This window comes from Molossus molossus, unplaced genomic scaffold (assembly GCF_014108415.1).
Source record: "Molossus molossus isolate mMolMol1 unplaced genomic scaffold, mMolMol1.p scaffold_m16_p_5, whole genome shotgun sequence".
NCBI lineage: Eukaryota > Metazoa > Chordata > Mammalia > Chiroptera > Molossidae > Molossus > Molossus molossus.
Window position 1 is genome coordinate 72,097,672 of NW_023425388.1, and position 12,944 is coordinate 72,110,615.

General features: G+C 38.8%; 2 protein-coding genes across 6 annotated transcripts in view; one reads left to right on the forward strand and one right to left on the reverse strand.

The window, feature by feature from the left end:
* Window positions 1-7,580, reverse strand: part of ATP6V1A (ATPase H+ transporting V1 subunit A) — a 59,389-nt gene extending 51,809 nt beyond the window's left edge. For 2 of the 4 annotated variants that reach the window (XM_036242726.1, XM_036242729.1), the window contains exon 1: window positions 7,496-7,580. The gene's annotated coding sequence lies outside the window, so the exon portion shown is untranslated. Of the gene's footprint in view, window positions 1-5,270; window positions 5,315-7,274; window positions 7,461-7,495 lie in introns of those variants that run through there. The other 2 variants (XM_036242728.1, XM_036242727.1) reach the window with 2 other exon arrangements.
* An 850-nt stretch (window positions 7,581-8,430) lies between these two features.
* The window catches only part of NAA50 (N-alpha-acetyltransferase 50, NatE catalytic subunit), a 33,044-nt gene continuing 28,530 nt past the window's right edge, over window positions 8,431-12,944 (forward strand). The window contains exon 1 of one of the 2 annotated variants that reach the window (XM_036242899.1): window positions 8,431-8,677. In XM_036242899.1, the coding sequence (XP_036098792.1) occupies window positions 8,670-8,677 (8 nt within the window). In that variant the 5' untranslated portion in view covers window positions 8,431-8,669. The remainder of the gene's footprint in view (window positions 8,678-12,944) is intronic. The other variant, XM_036242898.1, reaches the window with a different exon arrangement.

The following is a 12,944-nucleotide window of genomic DNA, read 5'->3' on the forward strand; positions in this document are numbered from 1 at the left end:
CAAATCTGAACTTCAGAACTTCCCTAAATTAAAAAGTAATTTGGCAATATCCACCAAAATTCAAAATGTACATACCCTTTGATCCAGCGTTTCCATTTCTAGGAATTTACTTTATGTGCACAATATGTCCTATTAACAAATATTTATTAAAGCACTGTTTCTTATAGCAAAAGACTGGAATGTCCATTAATGTGAAGGCTAGTTAAATAACTTGTGGTAATATGAGAGGCTATATACTTAGCAGTATTAAGAGAGTAATTATCTGAAAGAGACTACCTCGGTTCAAACCCCAAGTTTTATTACTTAGAAGCTGTGTGACTTTCTTGGACATTTAACCAACCCATGCCTAATTTGCCTCATTTGTTAATTGGGAATAAAAATAATAACTATCTCATAAGGCTTCCATAAGTTAATATAACTTAAATATGAAGAAAAGTGCCTGAATTGGACAGCTATAGGCAAAAAAATGAAACTAGACCATCAACTTACACCATACACAAGAATAAACTCAAAATAGATAAAAGACTTAAATGTGACCCGTGAATCCATGAAAATCCTAGAAGAAAATGTAGGCGACAAAATTTCAGACATCATACGCAGCAGAATTTTCACTGATACATCACGTAAGGCAACAGAAATAAAGGAAAAAAATGAACACAAGACTATATCAAACTCAAAAGCTTCTGCACAGCAAAAGAAACAACCAACAAAATGGAAAGGCAACCCATTGTATGGGAGAGCATACTTGCTAATGACACATCAGATAAGGGGTTAATTTCCAAAATATATAGAGTGCTCATACAACTCAACAAAAGGAAGACAAAGAACCCAATTGAAAAATGGGCAGAGGCTCTGGCCAGTTTGGCTCAGCGGTTAGAGTGTCGGCCTGCGGTCCAGAGAGACCCGGATTCGGTTTCCGCTAAGGGCACGTACCTCAGTTGCAGTTTGTCCCCAGCCCTGGTTGGGTGGGTCCTGTTGGTGGCAACCACTCCATGTGTCCCTTTCACGTTGATGTTTCTCTCTCTCTCTCTCTCTTCCTCCTCTCTCTCTTCCTCCCACTCTACCTGAACAAAAAAAAAAAAGGAAAAATGTCCTTGGGTGAGGATAAAAAAAAAAAATGGGCAGAGGAGCTAAATAGACACCTCTCCAAACAGGACACACGAATGGCTAAGAGACATATGAAGAAATGCTCAACATCACTAATCATCAGACAGATGCAAATTAAAACAATAATGAAGTATCAACTCACATTTGTCAGAATGACCGCCATCAACAAAGCATCAAACAACAAGCGTTGGTGAGGGTGTGGAGAAAAGGGGACTCTAGGATACTGCTGGTGGGAATGCAGACTGATGCAGCCACTATGGAAAACACTATGGTATTACCTCAAAAAATTAAAAATCGATCTGCCATTTGACCCAGTGATCCCACTTCAGGAATATACCCCAAGAAGCCTGAAACACCAATCAGAAACAATATATGTACCCCTATGTTCATAGCAGCACTATTTACAATAGCTAAGATCTGGAAACAGCCCAAACGTCCATCAGTAGACGAATGGATAAAAAAGCTGTGGTACATATACACAATGGAGTACTATGCAGCTGTAAGACCTCTTATCCTTTGAGATGACATGGAGGGACTGGAAAGTATTATCCTAAGTGAAACAAGCCAAGCAGAGAAAAGACAAATATCACATGATCTCACTTATTTGTGGAATATAATGAACATAATAGTCTGAGGAACAGGGTAGACCCAGAGATGTAGAAGTAGAGTACAGACTGACAACCCTTAGAAGAGAGGGTGTGGGTACAGGGCAGGGAGGGATTGGGAGGAGGGTGTCAATGGGGGGAAAAGGAGAAACATCTGTAACAAAAATAAATTAATAAAAAAAAAGTGCCTGAATCTTTCAATAAACTCAATAAATGTTACATATTATGATGATAGCACATTAGTACAACTGAATACTCACCCATTAAAAAGAATAAGGCAGGCAGCTTTCATTGTATCAGTGTGGAAAGATCTCCAAGATAACATTGGTAAGTGAAAAATGTAAGGTCCACAGTAATATGAAGAGGTGCTACCTTTGTGAACAAATACATGGGGGAGGGGAGAAGGATGTAGATAGAGAAAAAACATACATGTATAAATAGGAGAAGAGAGAGAGCAAAAAATTGAAAGCTAGTATTTGAAAAAATAATGACAGAAAACTTCCCTAACCTGGTGAAGGAAATAGACATACAAGTCCAGGAGCAGAGAGAATCCCTAACAAGATGAACTGAATGAGGCCCACACCATGACACACTATAATTAAAATGCCAAATACTAAAGATAGAGAATCTTAAAAGCAGCAAGAAAAAAGTAGTTATTTACTTATAAGGGAACTCCCACAAGACTGTCAGCTGATTTCTCATTAGGAACTTTGCAGGGCCAAAGGTACTGGCAGTAAATATTTAAAGTGATGAAAAGCAAGGACCTACAACTAAGGTTACTCTACCCAGAAAAGCTGTCATTTAGAATCTTAGGACAGGTAAACAGCTTCTCAAACAAGAAGCTAAATGAGTTCATAACCATCAAACCAGTGTTATAAGAAATGTTAAAGGGTCTTCTTGAAGAAGAAAAAAAGAGATAAAAAAATATAAATAAAATGACAATAGTACATATCAACAATTACTTGAAATGAAAATAGATTAAATGCTTTAATGAAAAGACATTCGGTGGCTCAGTACAAAATAAGACCCTTACATATGCTGTCTACAAGACATTAGGTAATTTTATTCACAGTAGTGACTAATTTTAAAGATAGCTTTAATCGTTTCAGGTAAAAATAAATATCACCATGAATATATACATATATTTCAGCTGTCTTTACAAACATACACAGACACACACACAGTATAACACATGAATATGTATATATGTTTCCTATGTACATAATATACTGTATATATAATAATACATTTATTACACCAAATTCACTTTTATTTTACAGTATAAAAAAGAAAATAGTAAAACTTTTAAAATTTCTATAAAAAGAAATAAAATAGAAAACACTGTTATTGACTAAAATTTATTTTACTATAATAGAGAACTTGACATTAAAGAGAATATTAAATGCTTTTTAATAAAATTTTTCCTTTGAACAAGTGAGTAACAATTTTTTCCAGGAGTAAGGTGAAACATATACTCATGATTATTATACTTCAATTATTGTTTAATTTACTGATGTTTTCCAATACAAACCCACTAATCCTTGTGAATCATCTCAATCTAGGAAGGGAAAATTTTTATTCTAGTTCATGTCTCCATTGTGTTCTCTACATGTCTATGTCTACTTCATATGAGGATTAAAATAAGATATAAAAACATTTAAAATAAAAGGTAAAATTTTTAAACTTAAGCATAAACTCGAAAGTTCTTGTTCTATCAGTCTGCACAGTTTTAATATATTTCTATAATCCACTGTAGGGATAGTAATTTAGAAATAGAAGAACTACCTGCTTAAATTGATTCCACACACTAATAATCATATGCTTTGGAAAATCTTTTTATAGAAAGTATTAAGTGCCCTGGTCGGTTTGGCTCAGTGGTTGAAGCGTCGGCCTGCAAATCAGAGAGTCATGGGTTCGGTTCCCGCTAAGGGCACGTACCAAAAAAAAAGGGAAAGAAAGTATTAAGTCACTGCAGTTGCCAAAATAATGGGTTTTATGTTGATATTTCCCAGTTCCTATTAATAAATTTGCTTTAGAATCTTTGCTAAAAGTACATTTTTCTTTCTCTTGTATTTTTTTGAATAGCTTCATTACTAATTCTAGTTCTTCCTCAATAGCCCAAAACTCAATTCAAAGTCTACTCCTTTCTCCATACCCTAAACCTGTTACTCAATTTTACAAAATGATTTAAGTCTCCTTTACAAAGTACAGGGTGGGGCAAATGTATGTTTACAGTTATTCTTATGGAAACAAATATAATCATTAATAAATAATATAAAAATAAACTATTTCTTGTACTCACTATTGTAAACCTACTTTTCCCCCACCCTGTATATACTCAGCCCTCTGCATTCATGATCTAATTTAATAGTACCTATGGGATAGATTTAAACATGAGGAAATGTAAGCTTAGATTTAGTAAACTGTCCAAGGTCACAAGGCGTAAATAAGGGGTAGGTTCAGAACTTGAACCCAGGTCTATGACTGGAAAATCTATTCTAGTAAAGTCTGTACTATACTGTTTTACATTTAAATATCACTTAAGTTTTAAATACTTCCACATAGGTTATCTACAGTTTAATCTCACTTAAACCCATAGTAACTTGACAGGAAGGTTCCTAAGTATAAAAACCTTAATCTATATCCCCAGCTTTACTTAAAAAAGTATATAACTAAAGTTACAGAACTGAAGCCCTGGTCAGTGTGAATCAGCAGTTAGAGCATCAGCCTGAAGACCAAAGGGTTGTGGGTTCCATTCTGGTCAAGGGCATGTACTGGGTTGCAGGTTTGAACCCCCGTCCCGGTTAGAGTTGTGCAGGAGGCAACCAATCGATGTCTCTCTCTCACATCAATGTTTCTCTCTCTCTCTTCCTCCCTTCTACTCTATCTAAAAAATCTAAAATCCATCGGGTGAGGATTAACAAAAAACAAACAAATAAATAAAATAAAATAAAAAAGCAACCATCTCTCTCTCTTTTTTTTTTTAAAGTAAAGTGTTAGAGCTGAATGATCCTCTGACTTTTAGTCTAGTGCTATATCACTTATTGCTTGTACAGGCCGCTTTTTAAAAAATATGTTTTTATTGATATTTTAGAGAGAAAGGAAGGGAGAGAGAGATAGAAACATTGATGTGAGAGAGAAACATCCATGGGCCTCCTCCTGCACAGCCCCCACTGGGGATTGAGCTGGCAACCGGGCATGTGCCCTGACCAGGAATCAAACTGGGACCTCAGTCCATGGGACAATGCGCAATCCAATGAGCCACACCAGCTGGGCACAAACCACTTTTTCATTAAGTATAACTCACTCCTCTTCCCTTCTTTTCACTATCATCCAAATGTGGTGTGAAAATAAATTGGTCTCACATTAATAAAGTCCATCTGAGGTTTGTATATTTGCATTGACCGTGACTTGGATGGTTATTACTACCAATTATATTTAAAAGCTAATAGTGCACAACCTTAGAAGGAGCTATGATCTGAAAGAACTTTCAAAGTAGTTTAATTTCCTTGGTAGTTGTCAAACACTCATTCCATAAACAATTTGCTAAGTACCTACCAAGTACATCAGTATCCTGGTGCTGAAGACACACAGTAAAGACATTGTCCTTGAACTGCTAGCTTTAATGGTTTATTAAGGAACAGCCCGGAATACAGTAAACACAATGTGCTAGAAGTGAAAATAGTGGAATAGAAACTATTGTGTAGTAGTATGTAGTCTATAGACTCTGCTCATAGGGAAAGAAAGCATTCGTGATGGTGGTGATAATCTATAAAGGCAATGAAATATAAAACTCAGAATAAGCACATAAGAGGTATTAAAAAGCCTTGTGTGCCATTTAATATTGGATTACATGACAATTCCCTAATATATGTTAAGATTTCTAAATGTAATACTTATAAACTGATAAAGCTTTTCAAGCTTTCAAGCTTCAAATTACTTGTTTGTGTGTATAAACGGCGAATTATTTCAAAGGTCTTTTCCAAATTCAACTTTAATAGCAATTTTGTCACCAATTCCTGAGGCTAATCTTTCAGATTTCATTAGTAGTCTAAGTTATTGCTTTCATAAGTTCCCTAAAATCTGGGATATTGTGAAGTAAAACTGCAGAGTCATTCAACCTCTTTCATACTGACATTTCCCCACTAGCATTCACTGGTTTTTAGCTGCTTTTCTCTTTCCCATTTTTGTCTTACCCAGACAGGACTGGTTTGAATCTCTAGGACACTTAACGAATTTGTCTAATTTGGTGAAATGTCACTGCAGGAGGGGAAGTTTTGTTAAATTGTTATTACTTTAGAATTAAACTTTTTGTTTTCCTTGACAAAATAAGACCAATTTATTGTAGAGTATTGGAAGATACAGGAAAACAAAAATAAGTCAGTCACACCCACCACTCAAAGATGATTCCATTTTCTTCATTCTTCAGCTCTTTTTAATGGATTTTTCAATTATATTGGTTAGAAAACGAAAAGGTTTAACTGAGACTATGATTTTTCAGGTTAAAAAATTACATTTAAATTAAGAAATGTAAGTTTTGTCAGGACTTTCCATTTAAAAGGCCCAAGGAACTTTCTAAGTTTGCAGTATAAATAAAAGTGTTTAAACCCCAAACTGAAAAACATTCTCCCCTAAAGCACATTGTTTGGGGTCAAAACATTGGTTACTACATTGCAAATGAAATGGGAGTACACTGAGTTGGGCAAAAACCTAAGCAAAATAGTTTCTGTATTTTCACAAAATAGTATTCATCGAAATCTGAAAAGGTCACCTGGCGCTTTACAAATGGGGAAAGCTAAGGAGGGGCATAAGTACTACTTAAAATGAATTTACCGCTGGTCAAGGAATTGATTGGGAGTGGCAAATTAGTGCGATACTAAGAAGAAACGGCTAAGAAAATGCCAAAGGCATACATAAAATACGAAGTCAGCAATATCTCGATTTAACCTCCTTTCCTTTAAATTTATGGTTAAACACATTTGGTTCCATTATATTCCAGTCCATTTAGTTTCTGAATAATTAGCTCCCTCTCAGTGAAACCAAATCACTTTCCCATAAACTAGCCAGTTTCCTCCAGATCACGACACCGCAACACCATCTTTCAACGCCTCCCCATTCAATCGAGACTGTCGTATGTACACCTCCTGTTTTGAAGCCAGTATATCTTTATTTTTTCAACTATCCTCTCTTACGCCACCATAAGATCATAGAACAGAAAGGTAAAAGGCGTGCTCTTGCAAGGCTATCAGATAAACACTCAGAATTACTGAGAAAGCATGTTCGGAAGCAGGCTTTACAGTGACTCCGCAGAGAGGGCCACATCGGTGTCATTCCCTCCCAAGCCAGTCTCACCGGAGACGCCTCTGCCTCCAGGGTTTTTCTTACTTCCCCGCTCCCCAGTCGCAGTTTAAGGTGAAGACGGTGCAGGGCCTCTGCCAAAGAGTGGGCTTGGGGATTGGAACCTAAAGGCTATTGCAGACCCCCAAGAATGGCTGAACCAATCCCACTATCCTAACTGAGCCCCAAGGACTCCGAACAGGGAACTATAATGGCCGCACTCACCCTCAACCCCGAGAGAAGTGGACGTCTCAACCCCTAGGTCGCGGGGGCGAACACAGTGGGGGAACGGGGGTCAAACTGGAGAAATGAGCTCCTAGCCGGTGCAGGATGACAGCGGGAAGGAAGCCCCGAACAGCGGAGGCAACTGGTCACACTCTTCCTTGTCGTCTTCCTCCCGCCCCTTCTCCGACCCTACCTGCCGCCGGTTACACGTCGCGGCTCACCTGACAGGGCGCGAGGTGCAGAAACAGCACAGACCACGGACCCACAGTCTCCGTCACTGAGGGAGGGGAAGTCTTCAGCTGCAGAGGGTGGGGGCGGGGCGGGTCTAGACAGTCACGTGACCTTGAGCTCCGCCCTGCCATCGCCGGCCGGGCGCGTTACGTTTTAGAGGCCTATATTTTTGCTGATTGTTGGAACATTCATTTTGTGGCGATTCGATTTCAAGAAAAAAACTAAAACCTGTCATGAAGATTATGCTGTCAAGTGCAATGTAGAAGGCGTGGGGGAGGTTTAAAGTGCATTGCTAAAGGAAATGACATTAGCATCACGATCTACAGACCGGAAATGGCTATGGAGCTCCCTCCCTCTGGCGTCGGACTGTAAAATCCGTCTTAAAGGTTTGGGACAATCACGTGACCTCAAAGCTTCAACTGTGCTGGACTAAAGCCAAGCTATCCGGCTAATTGTTAATTACGTTTATTTGTCTAAAAAGCAAACAAACAATAAAACCTCATTTACTTCAGTTTTCCACAGACGACTTTACATGTAGAAGAACCTACTTCATAAAATCTTACTAGGGAGCGTTTGAAAGTCACCAGGAGGATTACCAACTGGGAAGAACAGGGTCAGGGAAGACTGATCTTACTGAAGTGGGAAAGTTGAAGGAGGGGCGGAAAAATCCGGATTTTACCGCCAGGGCCTACCGGGCAAGCCCCACGAGTAGTGTCGTAAGGAATGGGAGGAGGAAGATGACGCCAGAGGGTACAGCCCATTAGAAAGATGGAGGTCCTAAACTGGAGGGGGAAGGGTACGCGGCGGCCAGTAGTGCGGCTGCGCGAGAGGCGGCCTACGCGCCGGCGCGCAGAGGGGGCGGGGTGAAAGGTCACAACGCGGCGGCGGGTCTGGCTGGCGGCGGCGGCGGGCGGGAGCCGAGTGCCCCGTGTGCACGTGTGGAGAAGCGGCGGCACCAGTGCGGCGGCGGGAGGCACTCCGCCCCCTCCCGAGACGCAGGGCCGCGCTCCGCTCTTGCGGCCTCTGTCACCCGCTCAGCTCCCTGCCCTAGGCGAGGAGGCCGGCTTGTGGGGTCGAGTGGCCCGAGCTGCGGGAGCTGAGAGCTCAGGTCGACGACAACGGCGTTGATATCGGTGGTAACAACGGCCTCAGCAGGCGGGGAAGATGAAAGGGTGAGGAAGGGCAGCCGGGCTGGGCCGGGCTGGGCCGGCGGGGGAGGATTGCGAAGGAGGGGAGAGACCAGGCGAAGACCCGGCGGAGGGAGATTTCTGGCCCCTGGAGGGGGCGGAGGCACGGGTCGGGCTGTTGGCGCGCTGAAGGGCCGACAGCGGCTAGACTCGGGCAGCCCAGGATTTCGGTCCAGAGGACGAGTGTGTTGACTGGAGAATAGCAGCTGAGCGCGGCAACAGGGTAAAGCTCTTGTGAGGTGCTTGGGGTCCCCTACCGGAACCGGAGGGCCGAGACACCCCCAGCCCGCCGCTCCAAGTGGAGTGGTCTGGTTGTCCTCTTCACGTCTAGGCGCCACGCCGGGAGCCTCGGTGTTTGTCATCTTTCCCTTTTATTCACACTTGAGAGCTGTGCAGGACCTTCTGGAGGAGGAAGGAATTAGAATAAAGAGCTGGGAGATGAGTATTAAGAGCTAGTGACTCAACTGGATTTGGGTTGGGTCAGACCGAGTGGAGGAGGGGGGAGCGTGAGCACTGTAGACTTGGGGTGCCAAAATGTTTAAGGAAGTACTGTCGATCAGTAGGTGGAGCTGTTGCTCCAGTAGTTTAGTATTGCCCTTGTGTTGTGGGGGTCCTTAGTTACTACGAAGCTTTCTTCAGGTGCACGGCAGACTGAGTCTTTAATAGTTTTCCTCCTGGATGAAATTAGGGATTATTTTGGTTCGACTCTTTCCATTTGGATAAGATGTCACCTTGCTATTAAATTACATAGTGTTAAAATATTAATTACATAACACGGTGTTTTAAAACATTGGCCATTTGAGAACTTGCCTGTACCCTCCTTAGAGGAAGAAATGGAATCTTATCAATGGTAAAGCTTTCTGAGATGCCTGGGTTTTTTCTTTTCTTTTTTTCATTAAAGATTCTTTAAAAGTGTGATTTTTATTGATGTAATTTTCTGTTAATGCATACATCAAACTATTTTCGATTTATTTAGCCATGCCTGTTATTGGACATGTGGATAGTTTCTACATATTCACTATGCTCTTGTAAATGTAGCTTTAAATATATCTCTAATGATTTTCTTTTCTTTTTTCTTTCCATTTAAAATTTTTATTGTTGACACTATTACACACACACACACACACACACACACACCCAACCCCCCAGTCCCCGCCCAAGCCCTCACCACACTGTTGTCTGTGTCCAGGGACTATGCATATATGTTCTTTAGCTAATCCTTTCACCTTCCTTTATTCAGTAGCCTCTCACCCCGCTCCTCTCTGACAGCTGTCAGTCTTTTTCATGTATCCATGCCTCTGGTTCTATTTTGTTTGTCAGTTATTTTGTTCATTAGATTCAACATATTAGTGCAATCATATGGTATTTATCTTTCTCTGATTGGCTTATTTCGCTTAGCATAATACTATCCAGGTTCGTCTATGCTGTCCAAAGAGTAAGAGTTCCTTCTTTTTTACTGCCTGAGTTTTTTCTATTATAGCAAGTCAATTAAAGAATTGTAACTAAGTTAGTGAAGCCTTTCCAACTATTCAACAACCCTTTTAAGGATGAAATAAAAGTCAATCTTCTAAGTAATCTCATACTGCCTAATACAAGGGTCTAAATATTATCGTGGTGTGTTTGTGCATTTGAGGTCGTAGAAGAGGTCCAAAAGTTTGATTTGGCTTTAGCTCTGTAACATGATTCCTTACTCCGATTTTGCTTTAAATATTATAAATTCATTCTAATGTTGAATTGTATGTCTTGTAATTAAAATTTTGAAACGAAATTTTTGCATTATTTTACATCAGATTCTAAAGAGTTCCAAACAGGATACCAATTGAGGAGTGTGAGAAGTATTTGCTGCACTTGAATTATGATCTAGGAAGTTTGGCTATTTTACATATGATCAGATGTAATTTGGCGAGATTTTTCCTAAATATAAGTGCTTTTTTTTGTTTGTTTTTTTAACTCATTTTTGTATTCTCTTGGGTATTCAGTACTTATTTGTCTTGTTCTGTTAAATTAATAAAAATGAGGCTGAAGAAGAGTCCCAGTGTTGAGACTATGCATGGATTTATAAAGGAGGGCTTCCAAGAAATTATTTGGTATGTTTTAATCCAAAATCTTTGGTTTAGCTCAGTCTCACAAGGGTGTGATGTTCTGATATCTAACTGGCGATAGAAATGGGTCAAAGAGAGGTATTAATCACAGTCTACCTTCAGTTAATATACTTATGAGGCTAATTTTTCTTTAAATGGTTATTTATGTATATCAACCCAATGGAGGCAAATCCCCAGAAATGAGTGAAATTTAGAGGAACTGGCTAAATTTAGAGGAGATTTTTAGTTATTGACTCTGTACCTTATTGCCATCAACTGTGCCTGAAATGAAGAGTACTTAAGTCTAGTTCCTGTAATTTATGATTGGGAACTTAAAGTCATGTTATTAAAGGTGAACAATGATTTCGTAGGAATAGTCCCTTTACCTTCACACATGAACTCACATTAACTTTTCTTTTTTCTTCTGAGTCTTGTATTTAACACACTGACCAAATGAAGACAATAGACATTTAAAAGATTTTAAGGTCTTTGAGTTGAAAGACTTCTGTCAACGTGCCCAGTGTAATTAGTATTAAAAGGCCTTTGAGAATGAAATAGTCACCTGATTATATGTTTTTTGTATGAAATTTTATTTGCTTAAGTGTTTTATTGTATATTTAAACCTAGCTGAACTCTTAAGTTGAATAGAAATATCTAAAATTGGAAACAAATGCAGAACTTCCACCATGAATTAATCTATTTAAATATTTTACATCATTGTCTATCATGTTGAAACTTTTTAGTTACTATTTTACCTGCTTTTTCTACCTGTTTTAGTTTTTATTATTAGTAACATTCTATTATATTGACATGTATTTGTCTTTTCTCCATAGTAGATAAATGTGCAGTTAATTACTGCATGTATTTATAAGCATGGTCTAAAAATTTGAAGTATGTTAGATGTTACTTCCTTTTGTAATGAGGTTGCTTGTTATGACCAGGTACGTTGTAGTTTGTGGTTTTTTATTTTTAGGGAAAGTGATATTCAAGCATGAAGGTATGCCATACAGGGCCATGACTGAGATGTCAATGTAAATTAGTCGATACAATAGAAAGTAAAACTGAATCTGTTTATCCTTTATTTGTGGTAAAGAAGTGGAGTAAAATTTTAGTTGTAATAAAAATGTCTAACAAGATGTGAATACATGTGCACAAGGTAAAGATGGAAAAGTAGACTGTAAAAATATAAATATAATTATATAGAACAATACAGTTTACTGATCGAAAGTTAAAATATAAGATTCTGAAGTCAAACAAATCTGTGTTGAAAGACTCAGTAAAGTGGTTACCTCTGATGGCTTATTTGTTGGGAGGGGGCACAATGGAGTTTTTGAAGTGCTATAAATATTCTATATCTTTACCTTGGATGATGATTACATAGGTGTATACATATGTCAAAACAAATCAGTAAGCAGTAAATAAGATATACTTCAAGAAAACAGTTTTTTAAAGATTTTATTGCTAACTTTGTCCAAAAAACATACACAAACAGAAAAGACCAGCCAGGTGAAGTGGAAGTCAGGAACTTTTGTAAACCTGCAATTTATTCATACTTCTTGCTTCTATGAAGCCATTAATTTGTGAGATGTTAACTGAGATGTTGAATTTTAACAAATACTTTGTAATGTCCCCTTACTATGTAGCGATAAATTCATATAAAGTATAACCCACCTGTACCACAATTTTTTAAAAAAATCAATATAGCCTGGCCAGTGTGGCTCAGTCGTTGAGCATTGACCCATGCACCAAGAGGTCACTGGTTCGACTCCTGGTCAGGGCACAGGCCCAGGTTGTGGGCCTGATCCCTAGTGGATGGCATGTAGGAGGTGGCCACTCGATGTTCTGTCTCATTGATATCTCTCTCACTCTCTTCCTTTCTCTGTCTCTAAAATCAATAAAAGAAAAAAAGATTTTTTTAATCAATATAATGTCATATGCAGGACAGAAAGGCGGAAATTTACAGACTATTGAAAACAAAACCTCCACCCCCAAATAAAAAATAAAAGCACAATTCAATATAATTATACCCAGACTTCTACTGAGAGAAGTTGACATACTAATATTTTACATAAAAGCCACCAGGCCCATCAACATCCTGAGTCCTTACAGGAGTGGGATTTTTAAAAATCAATATAATGCCCTAATGTAAAGGAGAAACAGCCCTGACTAGT